The 23,829-nt window shown below is 34.6% G+C and overlaps 2 protein-coding genes across 2 annotated transcripts; both read right to left on the bottom strand.

The window, feature by feature from the left end:
- Positions 1-268: 268 nt before the first annotated feature.
- Positions 269-18,446, bottom strand: LOC136821370 (sperm-associated antigen 1-like). The gene is made up of 23 exons (XM_067077605.1): positions 18,260-18,446; positions 17,886-17,960; positions 16,618-16,702; positions 16,303-16,404; positions 15,673-15,874; positions 15,185-15,421; positions 14,727-14,833; positions 14,007-14,038; positions 13,207-13,535; positions 12,496-12,648; positions 11,911-12,082; positions 11,264-11,341; positions 10,887-11,022; positions 10,241-10,492; positions 6,565-6,672; positions 6,001-6,096; positions 4,689-4,802; positions 4,185-4,277; positions 2,765-2,887; positions 2,131-2,236; positions 1,809-1,883; positions 848-1,462; positions 269-701 (listed from the first exon to the last, which is right to left on the bottom strand). The coding sequence occupies exons 1-22, from the start codon at positions 18,370-18,372 to the stop codon at positions 1,251-1,253; spliced, it is 3,000 nt and encodes a 999-aa protein (XP_066933706.1). The 5' UTR covers positions 18,373-18,446; the 3' UTR covers positions 269-701; positions 848-1,250.
- Positions 18,447-18,805: 359 nt separating this feature from the next.
- Positions 18,806-20,492, bottom strand: LOC136821342 (uncharacterized). Its single transcript, XM_067077581.1, has 4 exons — positions 20,365-20,492; positions 19,915-20,090; positions 19,652-19,735; positions 18,806-19,345 (listed from the first exon to the last, which is right to left on the bottom strand). Exons 1-4 carry the CDS (start codon positions 20,444-20,446, stop codon positions 19,247-19,249), a joined length of 441 nt encoding a protein of 146 aa, XP_066933682.1. The 5' UTR covers positions 20,447-20,492; the 3' UTR covers positions 18,806-19,246.
- Positions 20,493-23,829: the final 3,337 nt, after the last annotated feature.

The raw sequence follows: 23,829 nt of genomic DNA, 5'->3' as shown, positions 1-23,829 counted from the left end.
TGAAAAACCATTTTTTCATATTTCTGTTCTCAAAGTTCAATGTAAGTTATATCAAATTAGATGAAAAAGTTTCCTTTGGCTTTAGGAAATGAAACAAAAGTGAAAAATAGACGCAACTATTGATATCCCCTCAGCATTCGACATTTTTATCGATTTTCGGCAAATTAGACTATTTCAATTAGTCTAATTACCCTATGATAGGCTAATTTGATGGTATTCTTCACTGACCTAACGCTGAGTTGTGGAACAAATAAGAGAAATAGAAAAGTTAAAAAACCTAGTCGAAGTTTTATCACAATATTTGACAATAACATCAAAATGTAAATGTCTAGGGTATTATAAAATTCACTCAAAATTAGAAAATTTAGAACAAGTTCTCTTATTATTATAAAAATATATTACAAACACACTCCTATTTTATAGAACCTTGCTTTTTTATAGCAAAACAATATGTAACTGAACTCCAAATATAACGAAATGAAACAGTATGCAGAGAATCATCAATACCTAACCAGAAAAATTCAGAACCTCTTCAGGTTTGTTCAAAATAAGTATCCGCACCTTTTTTGCAAACATGCGGAAAAACACTCTCAAAGAGAATTCTTATTACACCGACATGGTTTCCACACAAGAAAGCCGAAATAAATACATACCAACCGTGGATAGTATTTAAATTGACATCAGGGCAAAACCACAGATATCTGTAAAGCCCGAAGGGCTAGATAGGCAACTTTAAGCTTTCTCCAGCAAAAAAAAGTGAAGCAAAAATCCTTCCAAACCTAGGCTTCACTTTTCGATAAAAGCCGCAAATCTAGCCCTTCGGGCTTTACAGATCTGTGGGCAAAACGTTTGTTACGACAACTATAGCTCAGACCCCGCTGTTCTTATTCTTTCGAAATGAAAATGGAAAACTAAATATTGCGTACTGTGAATTTTTCTCTACACTATCCAATGTGCTAGAAGACTACTTATTATCGAATACACCACATTCCATCCATCATACAATTTTTCAACAGCATAAAATCTTCACTATTTGCCTTGTTATCCTACCGGACTGATTTAAGTTTTTATTATGGAGGTTTTTCAAGGTTTGACTAAGTTAAAACTTACGTAAATTCCGCAATCACGTTTGCGTAAACAAACGCCACTTGCTATTCCATAATGGCGGAAGTTGCCTAACCATAGCAAAACCTGTAAAGTCCGGAGCCGCAAAATAGCTAAAACACCAGACACACATATCTTGAGTTTCATTACAAGGGTGAACATCGATATTGCGACCTTAACTGACTGATCTCATTAAATACTGTCTTTTCACAACCGTCTTGTTTGGCACGGCTTTCCAAAGTGTCCATTGATGATTTTAGTAAAGTCTTTTCTTGCGTTCCAAGGAACATAAGCATTGTAGAGAAACGTTGGACGCGATGCATAGATTTTAGTAAGGTCATGCCGTATTTGTAATTTTCTAAAACAAAAACGAAGGGAAATTATAAAAGGTCATATCGCTCATGGATTCTTAACGCCTTATTATATTATTTATGATGGTGACAGATAAAAAACTGTCAAAGTCTAGTGACCATAAAACTCAAAGGTCAAGTAATATTCATTTCCAAGGATTTATTTTCCTACCCAAATTTACTTTTTTTCAATTGTTTGATTTGATAGACTTTGAAGTTATCGTCCTGTTGTATTATATACTACGAAATCGCATTTACTGAATTCCATAAAAAAGACAGTTCCTCTGACTAGCCAGAATCTCATGCGGGCTCTTGTATAACATCATCATCATCATAAGAGTAATGAAAAATTACCTTTCGAAGTAAAATGATCACTTATTGCCCATACAAAATTCTCCAAGATTTTTCCATCTAGTTTATTGGATAGCACTAAAAAAAATGAAAGGGCACAAAGGTTAAAATAAAGAGACCTAGCTTGTAAAAGACAAGAAATGGTTTATCTTTCCCAGCTTTGAACCAGTAACGTTTCTTTCTTTTGAAAGAAACTTCACGAATGAATATTCTACTTCAAAGCATTCTGAATTTCTTAATACATGGCAAGACTATGGTGAAAAGATATAAAATTCTCAAAATCGTCTGATCACTTATCATGAGAGAAATCTAAAATTAAACTTACACTCGGGTAATTTTGTTGGTTCAATTTGTCTCAATATTTCTGCGTATTCTGAACTTTTCCCCGATTTGATCCCGTTCCACATTTGCATAAACTCAACTGCATTTATCTACGGGATGAAAAAGTTTCCAGAAAATGACGGAATTTTTAGAAAATAATTTACACCCATCACAATGAGCCAGCTAATACCACAACCTACCTTTGTTGGATTTCCTTGCCACTATTTTTGGAGTCAATACATAATTTTTTTTCCCGCTCATTATTTAAGTAAAAATCATATCATGATTAGCAATAGGTCTATAAGTTCAATCTCAAAATAAGTGCCTAGAAAATCTTTCAATTCTGTTTTGTTTTAACATTTTCTCATTGGAAAACATTGAAAAATGAAATCTTAATGAATTAAATAAACGAATCTTAATTTCAAAGGTGAACACCACTGCAAAATTTTAAATGTTATAACAAGGTATCAATTTTGAGATTCAGCCTTAAGTCATTTGGAAAACGAAATAAAATTGCGCCTTGCTTTATGTCATACGATTTCTTTTATGGATAGCAAAACTTGAATAGGGCTCGAAGAAAAGAAGTGACTAAAATTTGAAGCCGATCAAAATTTCCACTAAGATGAAGATATTCAAACCTTTTTATTACTATTGGTCGTTGAAGATTTACTGGTGGAGCTTGGCGTCGTGGATCCTTTGGCTAGAGGACATGTTTTATTTTTCGTTGATTGTTTCGTGGGCGGTTTGTTGCTCGCCAATGTCTATGGTTAAATAAGTAAGTAGTACAATGAAAAGAAAAACAAAAGACCGGTTTTATTTGAATAGGTTTTTTTTGGTGAGCCTCTTTAAGCTTATCACAGTACCCAGCCGGCATACAACGTTGTTTGAACGTTCATCTAACGTTATATGGACGTTGTGAACCTTAGATAAACGTTGTAGACCAGCGGCCGAGGTAGTGAATTGTGTCACTTCGTAGGGCACCCCTTAGATCAGGGCAAATTTTTGATATTATGCTCCTAATAGGGTGTAGAATTGACAAAAAAAATTTGCCCTTCGAATCTCCTGCAGTTTTCGAGTGAATCGATTTTTAGTTAATCGATAGAACTTATCAAGGGTCCCTTACTAACGGTTTTTCGAAGTCTGAAAATCAAATATCTGATGCTACCAACTGATTCAGCTTGAAAAGTAGATAAAGAAAATGGGGTTATTTTTTAACTTTCGACCACCTGGTGCCGAGAAATGGCATTTTTAAGGCGAAAAATCGACGTTTTGGGATGACGTCAGCATTTTCCTAGAAGCATTTTCAGAAAAAATCACTCCCACGGCTGGATAGCCCTGAATTCGTAGTATCCAAAAATGGTATGGTTTGTTGACTTTCTATGTCTAAATCTCGAGATAATTCATTTTTAAGGTGGGTAAATATGCTGAAAAACTGCTGACTCAGCAAAAAATATCGATAATTTTCAATATTTAAACCAAAATATCTCGAGATAAATTCAAATATGGGAGGGGAGGGGGTAGAAAATTTATTCGACTCAATGATTTTGAGTTATGGGGACTTGGTTTATAATCTTTTTCTGATTGAAAGACATTGGACATTAGACGACATTACACTTTATCAAATTTACTAGTTTACGTGTGTTCAAGTTCAATTTGTATTTAATAAGTTCTTTGCTAACACAACACTATTACATATTGTCCGATGAAGTTCTTTTAAACTAATAGCTTTATGTATAGATAAAAGCACTTTGGTTGATGCAAAAATCAAGAAGAGAAAAGTACTTATACCTAAACTAGTAATTGAATAAGTATTTTTAGGTTTCTCAAATTGCTCGAACTTATCCAAACTAATTTTTGAAAAATTCCTTGAAATGTACAAAAGTCTATTTCAAATTAGCTGGCAGTTTTTTTCAAACCTCGATAACTTTTGATAGAATTTGAATTAAGTAGCGATTTTGTGCTCGTTGGAAAGACAAACAGAAGTGGAAGAAGTTGTTCGAATCAGAGAGATGAAGGTTCTTTCGAAACCAATCAAATAATTCAGTAAAAAAGACTTACGTCTGATGTCACTTCTTCAATCTTCATTTTCTTTCCAGATTTCTTGGTACTTGAACTCGATTGTTGTGCTTTGCTTTGCATTTCTCTCAACTCCTAAAATGGCGAAATTTAAATAAAACATCAAATTTCTTCGGTAAAGTCAGAAACCGTGGTCATATTTAAGGCACTTCAGAAAACGATTTATACTACACGATGACGCTAAGAATATGAGTCTGATGAATTTCTTGGTGGAGCCACACCATTGAGTCTGTGGGCGACCTACCGGGTGTTCCAAGAGACTTTGTTCCTTGGGTGAATATCTGGGGGTGTTTTTTTCATTTTTTGAAAATTTTCATTTTTAAGGGCGTGGTCGCGAGTTTTCGCCAAAACGAGGCTAGAAAAAGTCCCCCTCTTTGAAGTGAAATTTCTTGAGTTCTATGAACCGTTAAAGAATGGGGGGACTTTTTTCTGGGACACCCAGTAGGAAGTTTAATTTAGAAAAAAATGGTTGGAACGAAGATATACCGTTCTATACAAGTCTTTGCATTCATCCATGTCTTTTTGAGCTGCTTTATTTTTCGGCTCTTCTTTCAAGATGGACGCCAAGTCACCAAGCGCTTCCTTGTATTTTTTCAACATCTTCAATAAAGATTAAGACAAACTTCGAAAGTCTCACCCATAAAATATTATAACGACTAATTTAAAAGCTAACATCGTCACAATCCTTATTATTGAAAATGTATGTGTGAAGTAGGGCGTTACAGTCCTATCAACTGTCTTTGCCCGTTAAGGATTCATCCATTTCACATGTTTGTTCCTGTATCCAGCTTACTGAAAATTTGAAGATTAAGAATGATTTTCGCTTAGAAGTGAAATTCTAAAGTATTTTAAAATGTTATGATATTCGTCGGTATACTAAAGGTATTATATTTAAAAGTGGATTTCGAGAAGCTGTGAAGAGTGCCTGGATATTATTATACTTATTATCCTTATCATGTAGAAAAGCTCGCGTGATAAAACAATTAGTTCTGGCTCGGATGGATCATACAGAGAAGACTACAGGACAAAGATCTCAAATCGTCTGACAATCCCTTAAACATTTTAGTCAAATTTCGTAGTATTACCCACTGACCTTTATATATCCCCATAGTGTCCTCCCCCCTGGATTCAGGGGGGGAAATGGGTTTTGAGGTCAAAAGGACGTATAGAGGGGAAAGAATTTTTTTTGAAGCCAGGGTGGGGGAAAACGAGGGGGGGAATGGAAAATGAAAAACTTACCAAAATCAATTCAAAATTGAAAAACATCTGGTTTTACTATCACTCAATTTGGTGTATAGCATATGTAGTTTTTCTCTCATTAATTTCAACCAGCGATATTACGGTTGAAAAACAACCATCCTTTCCATTTATTCTTGAATTAGAACTACCTTTTCATTCATTCATCAAATTACAGCTTTTTATGCTTGAGGGGGGGACAGAGAAATTTTTGGAGGCAGGGTGGGGAAAAATGAGGGGGGGGGAATGGAAAATTTTCATTCTAGGTATGGGGGGGAAGAGACCCTGAAGGACACTATGATCCCTAGATCACGCTATATCCGCCATCTTTGATCGGAGCTTTTTTGAAATTGTTACCATAATTGCAGCACTATTCAATAATGAAAATGCATCGAAAACGCTAGATCTACTTTTCCTAGAATACTTTTGATGATATAGCGCCGTTAGACGTTAATTTTTAACATTGCAATGGCTTCTTCTCGGGTACCAATTCCAAAAAAACTCCGATCAAATAAAGCGGATATAGCTTGGTCCAGGGATATGTAAAGGTCAGTGATATTACCCTGTAACCTTGCGCCCTTCTGAAAAGTGCTTTGATGTTTCCTGGTTGCAATTTCAATGCTTGAGTACAATCTTCTACAGCTTTCAAGGGTTTAGCCTACAAAAAGAATAGAGAATATTGTTAAAAGAGTAGTATGGGCTGCTCGCTATTCTAGAAAAAAAGCAGGTCGGATTTTCGGTCCAAGACGTACCATAAAAAACTTAAAAAATCCAGGGGGTTAATAATATTTTGTAGACATTCCAGGGAATTATTGAAATTTCGGCGAGCCTCCGCAGGGACCGTCAGAAAACGTGGCAAATAATTCAGGAGGTCTTCTTAAATCAGAAAAAAAATCCAGGTATCTAAAATTTCGGCAAAAGTCCATAGATTGGCCTTCCAAAAAACTCTCTTAACTATGGGAAAATCTTTTCTGGTATAGCAAGAAAGTTTTTCGGTCTTTGGTGGATGTGGGACGCCTGTAAAGTGTTCAGGTCTGTAGAAACGATAAACATGAAGTAAACACTCTAAAACTGTAATGCAGAGAATAACATATCACTAGCCCCCCCCCATCAGTATAAACTTTACCTCTTTGACTTTCAAGTAGCACAACGCACGATTGGTGTAGCTAGGTACTTCTGACGGTAACAGTGATATACACTGTGTGTAAAAGGGGATCGCTTCACTGTATTTGGCCTGAAGAAAATAGGATAAATAGGCTAGAATGCGAATACATCTATCAAACATATAGCTCGCAGTCGACATTTTAGGAAACCTGAGATGAAAAGGAAAAATATGTTTCCATGACTTTGTCGAAAATATTTTTTTGTATTTTTGTTACTAGTCTCCTAAAAACCTGACCGCGCCGCTAGGGTTGATAGGCTTAGGTTTAGCAAACCCTAAACATGAATTCTGTAAAGCCTAGTTGTCAGACACATACATCTTTTATCATGCCAGCGTCTCCTATTGAAGTTATATTGTATTTGGCAAACCTCAAAATGAATTTTTGTATAACCTTAAACATGAAAAATGATGGCAAAAATGAAGAAGAAAACAAGAAGCCCGTTGGGCGTGAAGGCCCAGCGAAAAGTAACGTGTTGAAATCGAGCGTGCAAAACAGCAAATGTATGACCCCGTTGACATGGATCAAAGTGAAGACAGGAAAACATTTTTCAAAATAACCGCGGTACTTCTCATTGGTTAGACGCTTGAAATTTTATTGAATGGTCCCCTACCAACCGGGACTACACAGGCGAATAAGGCTCATCCGGTTGAATACTCTCCTCGGGTACCTAATAGCTGGGGGGTTTTGGGGGGGGGAGGTTGGAAAAAATCTCAAAACTTAATAAGTGGCGGGGTTGAAATAAAAATGTCCTGGGTGGAAAACTTTTGAAAAGGAGGCTACATGTTTTTTTTATAAGCATATGTTTTTTGGGAAACAAGCTCAGTTATGCTTAGAGATATTTTAGACTTAGTATGTTTATCATATGCTTATTTTTCCGAAAAATTCGAGTCTCCAATTTTTCCAAAATCTGCCATTGCTATACATGAGGATAATAAGTAATGACACAAAGATTTGTCATTACGTTTTCTAATAGAAAAAAAAATTTTCACTTACACACCTCAAAAGCAAGCTCAGTAATATGCTTATTTTTTAGACAAATTTAGGTCTTGAGGTATGCTTATAAACGTTGTTAGTATATGTAATCACATGATAACGAGTGCAATTCGAATATAATTGCACGAGTGATTTTTTTGTTATTAATATTCCGAGTCCGAAAGGACGAGGAAAATTCGAAACAAAAAAATCACGAGTGCAATTTTCGAATTGTACGAGTTATTATGTGATTACGAGCTAATCGCACAATGGCTTTCACTACTTTTTCCCATTTAGGAAAGTAAATTACAGAAATTACACTGAGAGTTTTACATTTTTCTCTTCTCTCTATGTCTTTCTTTTATTGTTGATTATTGATTTTCTTTCTCACAAAATAAATTTCGAATGCAATTAAAACGTTCGATACAAAAAAATGTAAGAAAAAACAATAAAATCAATTTTGTAAACATTGGCGCCGCATTGGAGAGTGTGATTAACGATTAATTGCTCTCTACAGGATGCAATTAACGATTAATTGCTCTCTTTGAGGGCGCGCCAAATAAGAAAAAATAACCCATCGTGCGATTATGCTTATAAAAAAACATGTAATACAGCAGAATTAGGACAAAAGAGGGAACTATTAAAAACATTTTCGCAAAGATCAATAAGCAGGGGGGTTGGAATAAGAATGTCCTGGGTAGAAAATTATTTTCGAAAAATTAATTTGCGGGGGGGGGCAGCTATTAGGTACCCAAGAGTACGAGTTTCAAAAATCGTTAATTTTTTTACCCATTTTTTGCCTTTACAGTTTTGCCTGTAACGTCAGTCTTTGGCCAATAAAAAATTTTACCAGGCCTTAGCAGCGAAAATGTCTTCAACTACATTCAACTTTCCAATAAAATTCTAGCCTGGGTATCCAGACTCAAAATTTCAGAAAAAAAAACAATACAAAGTTTCTAAAATTTTAGAGTCCGGTGTAACTAAAAAAGCTGGGTACAGTTTGTTTGATACTGCCTTTGAGTGAACCCTTGTTTGACAGACTATCAAAACTTTGAAAACCCAGGCAGACACACATAATTAACTTGCCATGAAACCTCTTTCACAAACTCAAAAAACTTTCAAAACTACTTTAAACTATATATATCAAAACATCAGCCACATTTTATAAAGGCTACTTTCCAGCGGCCATTTTCTTTAGAAATGAACCTGTGTTTTCATTTTCATTCGCTTATCTTTTTTCACAAGGTCAGCTTTTTCCATAAATTATGCGCACCCATAGAAAAACTGGAAAAATATAAAAAAATCTGGCAAATATTCTGCTTAGTGAGTGGGCGCTTTAATATCCCTGCAGGTATGTTAGTTGGACCAGACCGTAAACCAGAAAAATGATCTTAAAAAAACTAGAGTGTGAAATAGTTTACGGTCTGCATATCCAGGCTAATAAAATTCAATTAATGTTCGAGTTAACAATTAATGTGACAGATCCACCATTTTCACTGTTCATGCATTGCAACCATGAAAAATGTTTCAATCTAGTTCAAATTTACCCATGAGCTGCATTTAAGTGTTCATTAACAGATTCCAGAATCAGTTTATATACTTTAAATAATTATGTGATCGATGTGAGTCGAGTTTGAAACCGACCGACCGTTTTAATGCGACAGATCCAGAAATGACCATTTTATTTAATGTGTAGAATCATGAAAAAAGTCCCAATCTTGTTCAAATGTTCACATGAGCTGCATTTTAGTCTCCATTAACATATTCCATAATCAGCTTATTTGAAATAATTCTGTGTCGAGTTTGAAAAATCAAGCCATCGCACCTTTCGTCAAACGAGACAGATCCAGAAAGAATCATTTTCACGCACGCGAAGCATCATGGAAAAAGTTCCAATCTTGTTCCAATTTACACATGAGCTCCATTTTAGTGTCTATTACCAAATTCCAGAATCAGTTTACTTGAAATAATTATGTGTTGGGTTTGAAAATCATACCACGTCCCACCACTGTACTGACTGACCGTTGTTAACAGCGACAGATCCAGAAGTGACTGTTTTCTTCTGTAGCATCAAGAAAAATGTTCCAATCTTATTCAAATTTACACATGAGCTGCATTTCAGTTTATTTATTTCTATATCAGATGCCATTTTTTCCTAAAAATGAAGTCTTTTTGAAAACAAGAAACTAAAAATGAAAGTGATTTAAGGTAGAATTTTCACTCATAAAACTTTATGAAAACTTGAGCAAAGACCATAAGAAATGGCAGAATGTTGAAAAAGGTTTATAAAGAAAAATCTTTACAAAATTTCTTTGGTTTGAAAATCTCTCGACTACTAAAGCAAAGAAAATGTTCAAGAAAGTATGAATCAACCTCCTCGCTTCGACCGCCATCTTGTTTTGTTTTCAAAATTGTTTTGAAGGAGCGCGGAATCAGAAAATATATCTTTTATAGCCAGTATCCGACTTTAGCAAGCTTTTCCCTGTCCAGACGGCAAAAAGTGTGTTACTGGTTTTAAGCGCCGTTTCTACCAAAACGGACGGACAGACACACGTACACACGAACAGAACGTTGCAAATGAAAGGCCCACTCGCTTAGCGCTGGGCCAACAAGACAAAGAAGAAAATCTACAAAAAATCATCCCTGATCTCTTTATAAAAGTATTACCTGTTTGACAAAGGAATTTCCTTTTTCTTTTGTTTCCACAAACTGCTCTTGTATCGTCTTCTCTTGTTTTGGTTGAGGTTTCTCTCCAGGTTTTTGGTCTATCACTTTGTGTTTCACCTCGACTGGTTTTATTTCAGGTTTTTTCTCTTCCTTGGCGACAGCAGGTTTGGTTTGCGAGGCGATATTATTGTTTGCCTGTTTCACCAATGCCGGACTTTGATCTTCCACAGTAGAGGCTTGCTTAGTGTTTTCCTGTAACAAAAACACATCAACAGCTACAATGAATAGTTAAATGAATAGTTAGGAGCGGTCAGCAGGAGTATCTGCCATTGGTGTGATTTTGGGTACTTTCAAAAGTGAATTTTAACATTTCGCTACTCTTAAGCCACTGAACGCAATTGAAAGATTTAAATAACAAAGTTTGCCTTTCCTCTTCTAAAAACGAATGAAAAACGAATTTCTAATTTTTAATTCTGCGTTTTTATACTTTTTTAATATTCGATGATATTAAAAGCCACCGTCAAAAAGAAACACTCATAAACGACGTTCTGTATTATTCGGTACACTCCCTTATTCGAGGAAAAAACGATTGATTCCACCTTGAAAATCGAATTAAAGAGCGACACATGTATGTATATTCACTAACCTCTTCTTGGACAGAACTTTTCACCGGTGGAGATGTTATGGCAGAAGCGGGTGCATCATTCCAATCGAGAGCGTCTCTTGCAGGTAATTTATCATGCCAGTCTCGTCCGTAGTCCGATTTTAAATGATTTGATATCCTACCATTGAGAGAGCAAAGGACTGAAACCATCGAATTATAACTGAGACTTGGTTTTAGGCTAGCTCTTTAAAGCTTAAATGTTGGTGAAGAAAGTGATTAAAATTTACCTTGGAATCGTAATAATATTTCACTTAAAAAATGATTAAACTTCAGAACCTCAGACTAGTTAATCTTACATCATTTTCTTTGTTTTCTATCCTCATTTTCACAACCGGGTCCATTAATCAGGGAGCACTTACCTTGACATAGCTTGAGAAACTTTAGGGTCGCGTGTCCTTGAGTAAACAATCTGGAAGTCAGCATAAGCGTCCTTATATCTGAAAAAAATAAAGAAAAAATCCAAAAAAGGATCGACCGGTAAAAATTAAAATAAAGTAAAACATCATTTACACTAAGTTCTGGAAGAATACAAAGTGGGATACAGGAAACGTTGATCGATGGACAGGATCAAAGATTTTAAAGCCTGATTGACAGTATAGAAAGTGAAGTCCGAACCGCTATGAAAAAGATGTTTCACTTGCGAAAACATTGCAGTTTTTAAAGTCGGCGTTTACTCCTCGACAACTTGGAGGAGTAACCAAAGCTTTTCAAAAAATGTGGGCTACATTGAGCAATTAGATTTTCAGTTTGGGTCTATAGTGTCCGTAGAAAAAGACTTCTTGAATTGGTCTTACCTAAGAAAAGATGACAAAGGTGTATTTAGTTGGAATAAACATATACACGGATATTTTGATTGGTTGACTTACACGTAAAAGGCTGAAAATTACGAAAGGTTTTTCTCATTTTTGAGTAAAAGTACCTTTCCTGACCTTTCGGGAGTAAAAAAAAATGGGAGAAAATCAATTTCAGTATTAAAAGAGCGGATATATTCTAAAATAAAGCTTACTTTTCTAGGGTTTCGTAAGCCGTGGCCCTTCTCTGGATAGCTTTGATGTTGGCAAGATATTTAAGAGATTTCGTACAATCTTTGATGCACTCTGAACAGTTTCCAGACTTCAACTGACAAATGGCCCGGTTATTGAAGAGACTACTCAATGCTGTTTTATACCCCGTCACGTCTATATGAGAAAGTAAGTAAGAATAAGATTTTTAAAAATTTTTGAAGTAAAATCTACCTAGTCAGTTTTGGCACCTTGACTTTAAAATTGTTTAACTTAATTTTTGCACTCTGACAAAAAAAGGGCCTTTTATTGATTCTTGTATCGTAATTTCGCATTCTTTTGAAAGGAAAATTTATTTTCTAATTTGCTTCACCAGCTCAATCATTACGTGGCTTTTGCCCATTATACGATTTTTTAGGTCCCTCGTAAATTTGATTTTTGGGGGGGAAATAACCTTTTGTAGATAGTGACAGTCACAAAATCATAAGTCAGTAATCGCATCGATTGATTGATAAAACACACAAGATTTTATTAATGAAGACAGATGAAGAGAGTCCTTTGAAAAACAGATTGAATAAAAAAACACTTACCATCCATAAGAATTTGTATAGCAAAAGTGTATTTCTGGTACGCTTCTTGGTATTGCCCGTTCTTGTAGAGATCATTCCCTTCGTTCTTCCATTTCAATGCATCTTGTGGCAATTCTTTATAAACAACAGGTGGTGGTGGTGCTGGAGTGGTACCTGAAGACATAGATATATAATAAGTATTTACGCTCAGAACTTTGGTTCTTTAAGCACTCTATAGACTCTGTTGAGGAGCAAGCTCTGCTTCTCCGTTCACCACAAGCGATAATGCGAAGCTCAACACTTAGTGTTTTGAGCACTCTGGTGACAACAATCTATGCTCGCTTACCCGAGCCGCACTGATGAGTCCTGGGAAGGATGAAACACGTGTCTGCGGATAAATGTATATAATAATTATATATTAAAGACCAGGTAGAATGTTTAAAAGCTCCATCAACTACAATTAGTGTGAATGCCAATGTGTTAGTTGTGATGGTAATGAGTAGGCCTTGATAGAGTTTAAAGCAGAGGGGTAGACAACAGCTGCAGTAAAAGTAACAGTTCTTTCAGTAAAATAGATGCACCTGTACGAAAAATATATCTAGGCCAGTTTATCGTCTCATTGCACCTATTAAATTGTAAGTCTAGTTCCTTGCTCCAGGAGATCCTTTTGTACCCCAGGCACAAAAAAAGCGCTGATAAACCACAAAAACAGATTCTGGTTGATAAATATACCTTCAGAAGAGGGCGGGTTCATAATATTGTCCTGAGTTTCAATTCCACCCGTACTTGCTGTTGATTCTAAGGTTGGTTCTTGTATTTGTTGTTGCTCTTTAACCTCCACAGTCTCAGGTGCTTCTTCAGCAGGTTTGATAGGGCCTTGAGAAACTTCTTGCACAGGTGCACTAACACTATCAACTTCTTCGATGACAATGCGATTGCCAGGCGACTTTTTCATTGGTTCAGTTGTTTTACTATCGCCTTCGTCTTGAGTGGAGTCAATTTCTTCCACCACTAAGCGTTTCCCACCTCCCTTCTTCTTTGCACCGCTATCTTTTTGTTTTCTATGAAGAATTTCAAACAAAAATTACATTTGGAATCTGCTGTCGAGGAAAAGATCCAATCTCAAAATTAGTGTCTGAGAAAGCTAGGACTAGTTTGCTTTTCGAACTCAAAGTTGTAACATTTGCCCTTTTCTTGGAGTGGAAAAGGTGCCGAGAGAAAAGGGTCAATCTCTCCAATCTTTAAGTTAGCAAAGTAAAAAAAAGAAGTTTTCTGAGACACTTATTTTGAGATTGGATCTTTTGCCTCGACGGTAGCGACATGTGAATTCATAAAAAGATTATCATGAAATGATAATCAGAAATAGATTATGTCACTTTTCCAATCTGGAAACCTGAATAAATTTTACAAAAGGAAGATTCCAAAAAGGGGGAAAGAGGAAAATTTTCTGTCATCACATTACAACTGCCTTTGAATGATTGAAGTGAGTGTCTTTACTTTTATAAAGATTCAAAAGCTCTTAAAAAACTTACTCCAAATCTTTATAAACCGATTCGTACAGCTCCTAAAAGGAAATTTCAGATTCAATTTAAAGTTACCACAATAGTTCAATTACCACAATAGTGAAGTGGTTAGGTGTTTTATCAAATATAGAAGAAAAAAATTCTGAAAAAGTGCATCTTCGAGAAACTAAAAATTCAAATTATCAAAAAGATTAATGATAATCATTTGTATTCCCTTGGGTGGATCTCATAAATTTTCTAACTTTTTTACTGAGCTTGTATAGATAAAGTAATGCTTTTAGAATTTTCAATTTCACTTTCTTAGTGATGATTTAGAAATTAAATAGAAAGATCGACCAATTCATATCATTTCATTTCTTCTATATTAACCAATGTTTCGACTGGACTGGAAAAGGACTTTGGGTGTTTCATATAATACTGTAGGCTCTAGAGGGGTCCTATCTAACAAATCCTGCGTTACTAAAAATAGACAAAACGAACGACAAATCTCATAAAGAACGACAAATTTCGCCGTCCATAACCTTGACCGAAAGTGACTGTACCACTCTTAAGGATTCAATCCTCTTTGTTTATCACGGGAGTTAACTACGGTTTAAAAGAACGACAAATTACGCATGCGTGTTACAATGGTAGGATTTGCAAGGTGAGCCTACTGCTAAATCAAACTAAGTAATTCGCAAAAAGAGTTGATTGGTGTATTAAACTTAAGCAAGTTAAAGCTACACAAACCTTCCCCCGTTTATTCTTAGGCTCTATTTCCACGACCATTGTAAAGTCTTTCAAAGCCAGATCCAACTTCTTCAGAGCTTGGTATGCTAAACCACGTCTGAGAAATGCTGAAATAAAAAACAATAAAAATAAAATGTTGGTGAGGTTAACAGAAACTTCTTTAGATCTCCAACAGCATGGGAATGAAAGGGTTACAAAGATAGTCAATATTGGAGAAAGGACCAGTCTACAACAAGAATCCATTTCAAGTCTAAAACGAATAGCCCGAGGTAAAGTGTTAGTTTAATTTACATATACCAATAACACATACAAAAATCGAAATAGGCCAGTAAACATTGTTATATTAAAGGAACTAAAATTTGTAGTCCCGTGGAATTTTTCACTGAACCATCAACGTATTAGACATTGACTCTAAGAAATGGTGAAACAACAAAAAGTATGTAGCACTTTAAAATCACCTTTGATATTGTTTGACTCATCCTTCAACACACAATTACAATCTATGATTGCTTTTTCATATTCTTCTAATTTAATATAAGCCATTGCTCGGTTGTTGTGAACAGCAGGAGCTGGCGATAATTCAATACTCCTGTTATAATAGACAAGGGCTTCTTTGTAATCTCCAGACCGGAATGCTTCGTTTCCTTTGTTCTTTTCTTTCTCAGCTTGCTCTGCCAGTTCTTCAATGGTTAGATCTGAAAGATTTGAAAATGGTGACTGAATTTTCATGTTACGAAAAGGAGAAAATTTACAACTTCTGATAAAAAGGTACTGCGAAAATGATTTTTACATCACTCAATGGATAATATTCGAGTCCAAAAATACATGGTTGAGTTCAAAAGTTTTGTTCTGAGATTCAAAGAGAAATCTTGCGACCTTATTTTTTGAAATTTGAAACAGTCAAGTTGATAACATGAAAGCAATAGCTATATTCCTCTCCACATACCTTTTGTATTTAATTTTCCAATCATCTCGTCTGGTTTCAAGGAGCCTTTTCCAGTATCATTCATTTTAGCTTTGGCTCCTTTTGATGATGCTATGTCGTCTTCATTTGTTGAATTTTCAATTTCCTTATCAAGTTTACTCCACTCATCATAACTTCGTGGTGTCACCCTTTTGTTGTCGCTCTTTTTATTTACTTCAGGTTTCTAAACAAAGTGTAAAATTGGAAAATGAGGTCATAGGTAAGCAGTAAACTCATTGGGGGTAATAAATGAGTTACTCAAATCCAATTGAGCCTGGTGGTGACACAATTTTTGACGAAGTGACTATATTTTTTCGATTAAAGCAAATTCAGACTAAAGTACAGCAAAGTTGATGGTGCAGAGACAAAGTTTGCCCAAACAATAACAGCACCTGTCTGACTTCTCTTTTACCTGTCATACTCATACAGCTCAAAGCTCGCCTCGCTTGTGCAATTTTACACTGCAGATTTTTGGAAGTAAAAAAATTAACAACCTGCGGCAATCACATAATCAGTTTTGCTCTGATTTCAAATCTCAAAATGTAAATTAGGTCCTATGTTTCAGATTGTTTGTCATCAGGTTTGTTCATAAATTTAATCAAAAAATCTCACGTTTTCTTTGTCAGCATCTACATTTAAGGTCTTTGAATTTCGAACAGGTGGCAGATTATCTTTATTTCCATTCTGTAAAGTCTTTGTGTCTTTGGTAAACCCCTGTTAAATCAAACAAAAAAAGAGTTACTTGTTTTTGACCTGGCTTTACCTGTACCTGTCTTTACCTTTTCCATTACACACGTTGAAACACTATTTTTGACAGATAATTTCCAAAAAATCTATCAAATTCACAAACATTTGTGCCAGGCTAGCATGTTGTCATAAAATGAAATAGGAATGAGAATTGCATCTGATTGGTGGAACTATACCTACCTTTAAGTCGTTGACAATATTTTGTTGCTCTTCATTCCCAAGTTCAGAAGTTGATTTCTCCGGATTGACTTTCTCCAATAGAGGACTGAAAATGAAGAAATTCTTTTATACACGCTTCATATTATAAAAATTGTGTTTTTCCATTTCATTATGGTATTCTTAACATTTTGTTAAAAAAAATCTTCCTGAAGAACTCTTACAGTATTCTAGGTTAGGATCCAAACCTACCCTGAATCTAGCATGCAATGCATACCTGAAACAAAAAATTTTTTATAGCATTGCTGGGGAATAATTAGCAAATTACAGGTAAAATGCCCGAAAATGGAATTCTTAGGTTCAGTTGTCAAATTCCATGATGGTGGTATTCTTAGCATATTCTTCATTTTTCGGCCAATATACTTATAAAGTATATTCTTATAAAAGAAAGGTGCCAAACATGAAGATATGCTCTACACTGGTTCAGCCATTCTAATTCATGTTGGCATTCGGCTATTACCGACGCAAACATGTTGACGTAAATTTGGCTTTTGCTGATGTCAAAGTGTTTATTGTACTATGGAACCCAGAATTTTTTGCTGTTGCAAGTAAATCTGAATTAGAAAGGCAGTGGTTGAGCTTAAATAAACCTTGGAGCAGAAGACAACAAGATAATTCAAGGAAAGAAAATCTCAACATGGAAATTTTTCTTGTATTTTAGAGTTGCAAAAGCGATAGGTTATGGTTTCATACAGGGCTCGAAATAACGATATTTAGGTGGTCGGACACATTGTCTGATCAAAAATTGATTTGGGTCGGACATGTCCTAAGGCTTTTAAAGTAAAATGGGTCGGACATGTCCGATTGTGGGGTATATTTCAAATATAATACAAGCTTCTGATAGAATTTTACATTGATCACGAAGAAGCTAAAAAAATGCCAATTAATGGTCAGAAGCCCATGATTTTTACTTGAAGCATGCTTTCATTTGTTGAGAAAAAGCATCACACAAAATTAATATCTAACACTAATGATCGCAACTTTGAGAGTTTTTGTGTGTAAATAAAGAAGTTACTAATTCTATGTAAATTATAATATTTCTTTTGGAAATTTCACAACGCATCTGACAAATTTTTTGAAGGCACCGAAAGTAATTGGGTCGGACATGATGTCCGACTAGAATCGATTTGGGTCGGACATTTCAGCAATTGGGTCGGACAATGTCCGATGTCCGACCGCTATTTCGAGCCCTGTTCATATTGATTTTTAATCAAAATAGAGAAAAAAGTTACTTTTTGGGGCTGAACTTTCTCAATTGTTCTTCTGCAAAATGAGTCAAATCTGGATATATTCCTTCTTCGCCAGACCTGAAACAAAACAAAGAAGATTATTGCAAGTTAGTATGTATTTGATTGCTACAAGGTGTCAATAAAATAACCAAACGTTTTGATTATGTGAAGAGAATTTGTGTCAGAGAGCAGAGTGGAAGATATTGGAGGTTATTACTATTCAATGTTGACCAGATAAAAGAGCTGTAGATTATCAATGGATTTCTATCCCCAAAATACTTTTTGCTAGCTTTTCCTAGCCAGATTCTTTATATTCAATTGACATTGAATGCTCTGACTATTTTGAAAATATATTGAATCATGAAATGTCAATATACCTTAAAATTTTGACAAGTTTCTGAAGCAATTCAACATCTTTACAAGAGCCAATGAATTTATAATCCAAATGCTCGATAGGAATCGATTGATCAATTTTGCAAACACCAAACATAAGGCCCAGATAATAGATGAAAAAAATCTACTTCAAAGTTTTTTATCTTTTTGTTTTTATTTTTGTCCGTGTCTAAAAAGAACGTAGTAATGTGAATGAAGAATGTGAAAATAAATCAAAAAAAATCACTCAAACAAGGCTCAAAATAGTGGGTTAGACAAGACAAAATGTCAGATCAGATCACGGTTGCTTTAGCTTGAAAAATATGATTTTTGGGTCGGACAAGGAGCAATTTGGGTGGGACAATGTCCGATGTCCGACCGTTATTTCAAGCCCTGTTCAAAGGACCGAAAAAATTAAGTCATGAACTAGTTTCAGGGCTTCTAAAATTTTCAGTAACTTGCTGGTAACGCTAAATTGTTGTAATTATTTGTCACTCATTTGTGTTATGTATGAATTAGAATTGAGGAAATCATTGGGGAGCAGTAGAAAATAATCATAAGACAATAATCATTTCTATCGTCACCTTATAATTACAAAAGATAAATTCACATTTTCTTCCCAACTCAAATGCCTTACAATTATTCTGCTCTATGAATATCATTGTGATTACCACTGCTATGTTCACCATATCTTGGATATTATCAAGCAATCAATAAAAGAATATTTGAAACATGCAATCCAACACTTCACAATTCAGTCGTAACCATTTAACTTATCAAAATATCTGTTTATAAACTTGCAAGATTTACAAACAATTGTGTCAATATTTTCTTAGTGTTGCATTAATTATACAAGTAATTCATAGGTGATGGATTGGTTCGCATCTCCAATACCGTATCATCAGGCTCAGCCATCACAGCTTCCACAACGTCAACACAGTTACCACCACTCAACAAAATGTTGTATGAGGAAAAAGACCATTCAAAAATGCTCAATAAGGAACCGTTGTACTAAGCTGATTTATGTCACTGAAAATGTGACGTACTTCATCAATGATGACTCGTAGATCTTCATTTTTGGCCTGTAATTGCTAGAAAGAAAGATATACAAATTTAACAGCACACAGAATCATTTCTGGTGACTGTATCACAATATATTGCTTCAATAAAAATTTGCTCAATTTTTGCCTGGCTAGTGCTATTGTCAGGTGGTTTTTTCATAATGTCAGGTTTTAAGTTGCCCTTAGCTACTGGTGTGAATGATTATGTGATAGTGTGCCATGTATATTATTATTTGAGAACTCAAAAGCACAATTCGATTGTCACTGACAACATTTTTAAAGACATTGAGTGAAAATTCAGACCCTGTACGGAAAGTTTGTCAGTGAAAAAATTACTTTTTTTAAAGTTTTGTACTCCTCAGATGGTTCACCAGCAGGCTCTTTTTTTGTGTTTCCTTTTGCAATATCCTCAATTGAAGGCTAAAACAAAGATTATCAAATAAAAATTATTATCTTTCTGTCAGAAGTGAAAATAATTAGAGAAAGGGTTGAATACTATAAGATTATATTAGATATCAATATTTTGTTTAATAAAACCTAAATGGAAGGGTGGACAGCTAATATTACAATATTTTTAAGACTAAAAAAATAAACAATACCATTTTGGCAGTAGCCATCTCTTTTTGGCAATGTTGATAGCATTCTTTCGTATCTGCAAGTGCCTTCTTTAGACTTTCAAGAATCTCAGCGACTTTTTTGTTATTTTCTTCACACTTCACATGGACAGAAGCAGGGTCTGCGTCTATCTTCTTATCATACATAAGATTTCCCTTTCCTTTAAATAAATATAGTTTTCGTGAAAATGCAACGGTCTTTGAATAACTAATTACTCCAACAGAAATTTTTTAATAATAACAACAACTTATTGATTTGTATTTTAATGGGACTAATTTTTTGCAAATTGTTTCAAATAGTATCAAATATTTGTTTAATAGATCTTCGAAATAAAACACTGTACATTTACTACTTTTCTTAGTTTTTTTTCAATAAAAATTTGATCAAATCAAAATAAACTTACATCAATTGTAAAGAAAAAAATTGAAACTTACCAACAGTAGATAAAAGTTGTTGGAATATTTGATACACTTTTTCACTATCCTTGATGCCTTTTCTTGCAATACTTGGTTCCATTTTGTAAAATTGGATTTTTTTTCTTCATTAAGAATACAAAAAGAAAGTTACACAAATTTTCAATAAAGAGTGATAAATGGAAAAAACTAAATTATGGTTGTCAAATGATAGAATGTAAATACAGTGTGGCACTTTTTAATTTAAAATGTATTACCAATCAGGGGTTGCTCACAAAATCGATTTTATGTTAGAAAATTGTCAATCGTTGTTTTAATAGCTTACCCACCCCACACCCCAAAACATCAAACACCTGAAATCCCTGAAAATGGATGAAAAGTTGGATAAATAATAGTTTTAAGTGTTTAAAACATTCAATCCTCCATCGCTGTTTCATCAGCCATCTTTAGTTTTGCTTCTTCTTACATAGTTAATATTTGAAAATTATCTCCTTAGAATGTAGCAGAGGCAGAAAAACCAGTCATCTGCAAAACAAAAGGGCCATATGGGTCATAAATCTAAGAGAGATAAAAACATATTGCCAGATAGTGTCAATTGAACGAATCAAACGCTTAATCAATTAAACACAATCGAATAATCAGTTAAGAACATTTGGTGAGTTCCTGTACGCGGCCACAATCAAAAAAATTGTAACAACGTAACTCATAAAAAAATTATGTTTGTGTCGTTTTTTACCGTTCTTTGCCTAGAATATATAGCAAACATAATAAGGATAAGCAGACTGTGCCTTTAATGGGCTGTAAAAAATTACTGCACCGATAGAATTTTCTCAAACTTTCAACAATGATAAACAAACGTCAAACCTATTTATCAAAAACCAGCACATCTTTTATCTTCATCCTTCTTCATTTTCAATGAAGCACTCAAAGTCTACTGAAGTTAAGCACATAAGATATTCTTATAATTATTGATATTTATTGAAACACCGTTTGTTTCGTGTTGCAGTACATGACATAACTTGTACTTATATGTGCTCGCTCTTATCTGATTTTCTGATAGGAGATTGGCGACTGGGCCCTCGCTAAAACTCTAAAGGAGGCCAATTCAATTACAATCAAACTTATCGAATATAATCAACTAGCAATTGAATCAATCGAAAGTAATCAAACACAATAGAATATTACCTAGGAATCGGCCTTTGGATTGAGATTTGATTATGTTCGACAATTGAATCGCAATCATTAAATCGCGTTCGAATACATTGGTCAATTGCAATTTTTTGCTCAAGTTTGTTTGATTGACACCGTCTGAATATTGGGTTTTTTTTTTGGTTTTTAAAAAAGCCGAAGCAATCAAAAAGAAACCTAGGAAAGTCAGTTAGCCACACTAGGAAATCAAGCTTTCAGAAAAAACATCAGTGATCTACAGGATGTAACTTGGGACTATCTGACAAAACATGGCAATTCGGCCACCATTTCACCGAACCTCCAAAGTCTTTTGATTTGAGTTAATGAACGGCGTATTAAAAAATACACGATTTCTCTTTCACACAATGTAGCCTTTTAAATTGAAATATGAAAAAAATCCATAGTGGACAACACACGAATTGAATTGAATTGAATAACGGATAACCCCTAACAAAAAAAAATAGAGATTTCTCTAATACAATGGGGAACCTATAAAAACTGAAAAATTGTTACAGAACTAAAAACAAAAAATGAATAAACGATTATCATAATATTAATAGTGACAACAAAATAATGAATATAAGAAATATTTTTACTTTTACTTTATGACTTTTACTCTTTGAGTAGTTTTATTTATAAAGTTCTTCCTGTTACACCCACCCCCTTCCACCCTGGGAAAACACAGAAGGTCTAGAACGAAGAAGACCAAATTAGTGGCAAAAGGATGGAGCATTTGACGTCACTCGCACAGCAAGTTACACACTTACAGTACAGTCAAGTATCAATATTTGAGATATTAAGAAAATCGCTATTTTTGATGCATTTTTGCCGTAATCGCTTTCATTTTTAACATAAGGTCTTAGCAACGGGTACCCCTGGCATAGTTACGGGGCATTGAGAAAAAATCCTAACATAGAATTTCAAAAAGATTCACATTATCATTTTCTGCATTACAAAATACACCTGTTCTATGTTGGGTTTATTCTCAGTGTTTTGTAGGCCTAATTATCGTCATACAAAGTAAGTAAAACCCCCTGGAAATCTGTAGGTTTTGATAAGCAAAATACTTACATACTATTGTTTACTTTTCAGGTATTCATCAATCAGAATTCACACTCAGAAACTTATCCAATCAGAATCCCAAAGCTAAAGACTTACAGCCAATCAGAATTTGTTAGCAAGCGGTATTCATCCAATCAGAATCGCATAACACAAAAGTGAAAGTGAAAGTAAAGGCAGAAATATACTTTTTTTTCGATGTGATTTGCATAATATATTACTATCAGAACAGAAAGAAACGCCAATTTGTCAAACATTTGTTTAAAACCACCTTTTTTGTTGAATATTGCCTAAATTTATCAAAAAAATACGCATTTCAACATTTTAATCTTAAAATCTCTTTTATTGCTAAGTATCCCTGGGGCTCAACGCCGAAAGGAAAATAAACGGGTGGAAACGCCCTCGTAGTTTAATCCCGGGATTGAAAAAACCTGGAGAAAACCTTTTCCGTACATATAATGTAGCTAAGGAATTTTAAAACACAGCATTTAAAGTGAAACAAGATGGCAGAGAAGTAGTGATTGGAGGTTTTTGTACATAGACATTGTGACAAAGGTTTGTTATCGATCGCCTGAGGGCGATTTTAACAGTGTAGATATACAAGTCAAATCTCGTTTTTGAGAAATCGAAAGTAAATGTTTGACTCACTTACCTTTATAAACTCATTTTCATCCTTACATTTTGTCTGAATAGGAGAGATTTTAAATTTTTTTCAGGCTATATCCCATCCCCTTCCTCAAAGTGTAACTTTTTTCTCTAGGCTTTACTTTTGCTTTGATCATGTGTTATGTACTGACTAATAATGGCAAAATTTGCAGATCAAATAAAATGTATAACAGCCTTAAGTAGTCTATTGTATTCATCACTTTTGTATTGTTTATGACGTCATTCCCAGGCTGCATCATTTGAGGCGTGCAATAGCACGTGCACACCTCCACACACACCTAAAATGTCTGAGGAGATCACACCCCATAAAGTAAGTTTCACAACTGAAAGTTGTGCATAGCACTCCTTATCACACGCCTAAATTACTAAAATTAGGGTTTTAGGAGTGTGATTGACCACACGCCTGAAATTTCCAAATGATGCAGCCTGCATTCCCCTATCATTTCAATGTTCGTCTCATTTATCCATGTTCATTATGCCACATTATGCTTAGAGCTGTTAAATTGATTTACTTAAAGCGAGACAATAATTTCACAGCTGTTTTAAAACGCATGCGTAAACATTTTGTTTTTT

This window comes from Clytia hemisphaerica, unplaced genomic scaffold (assembly GCF_902728285.1).
Source record: "Clytia hemisphaerica strain Z4C2 unplaced genomic scaffold, Clytia hemisphaerica genome assembly, whole genome shotgun sequence".
NCBI lineage: Eukaryota > Metazoa > Cnidaria > Hydrozoa > Leptothecata > Clytiidae > Clytia > Clytia hemisphaerica.
This window is presented reverse-complemented; position numbering and strand designations above follow the sequence as displayed.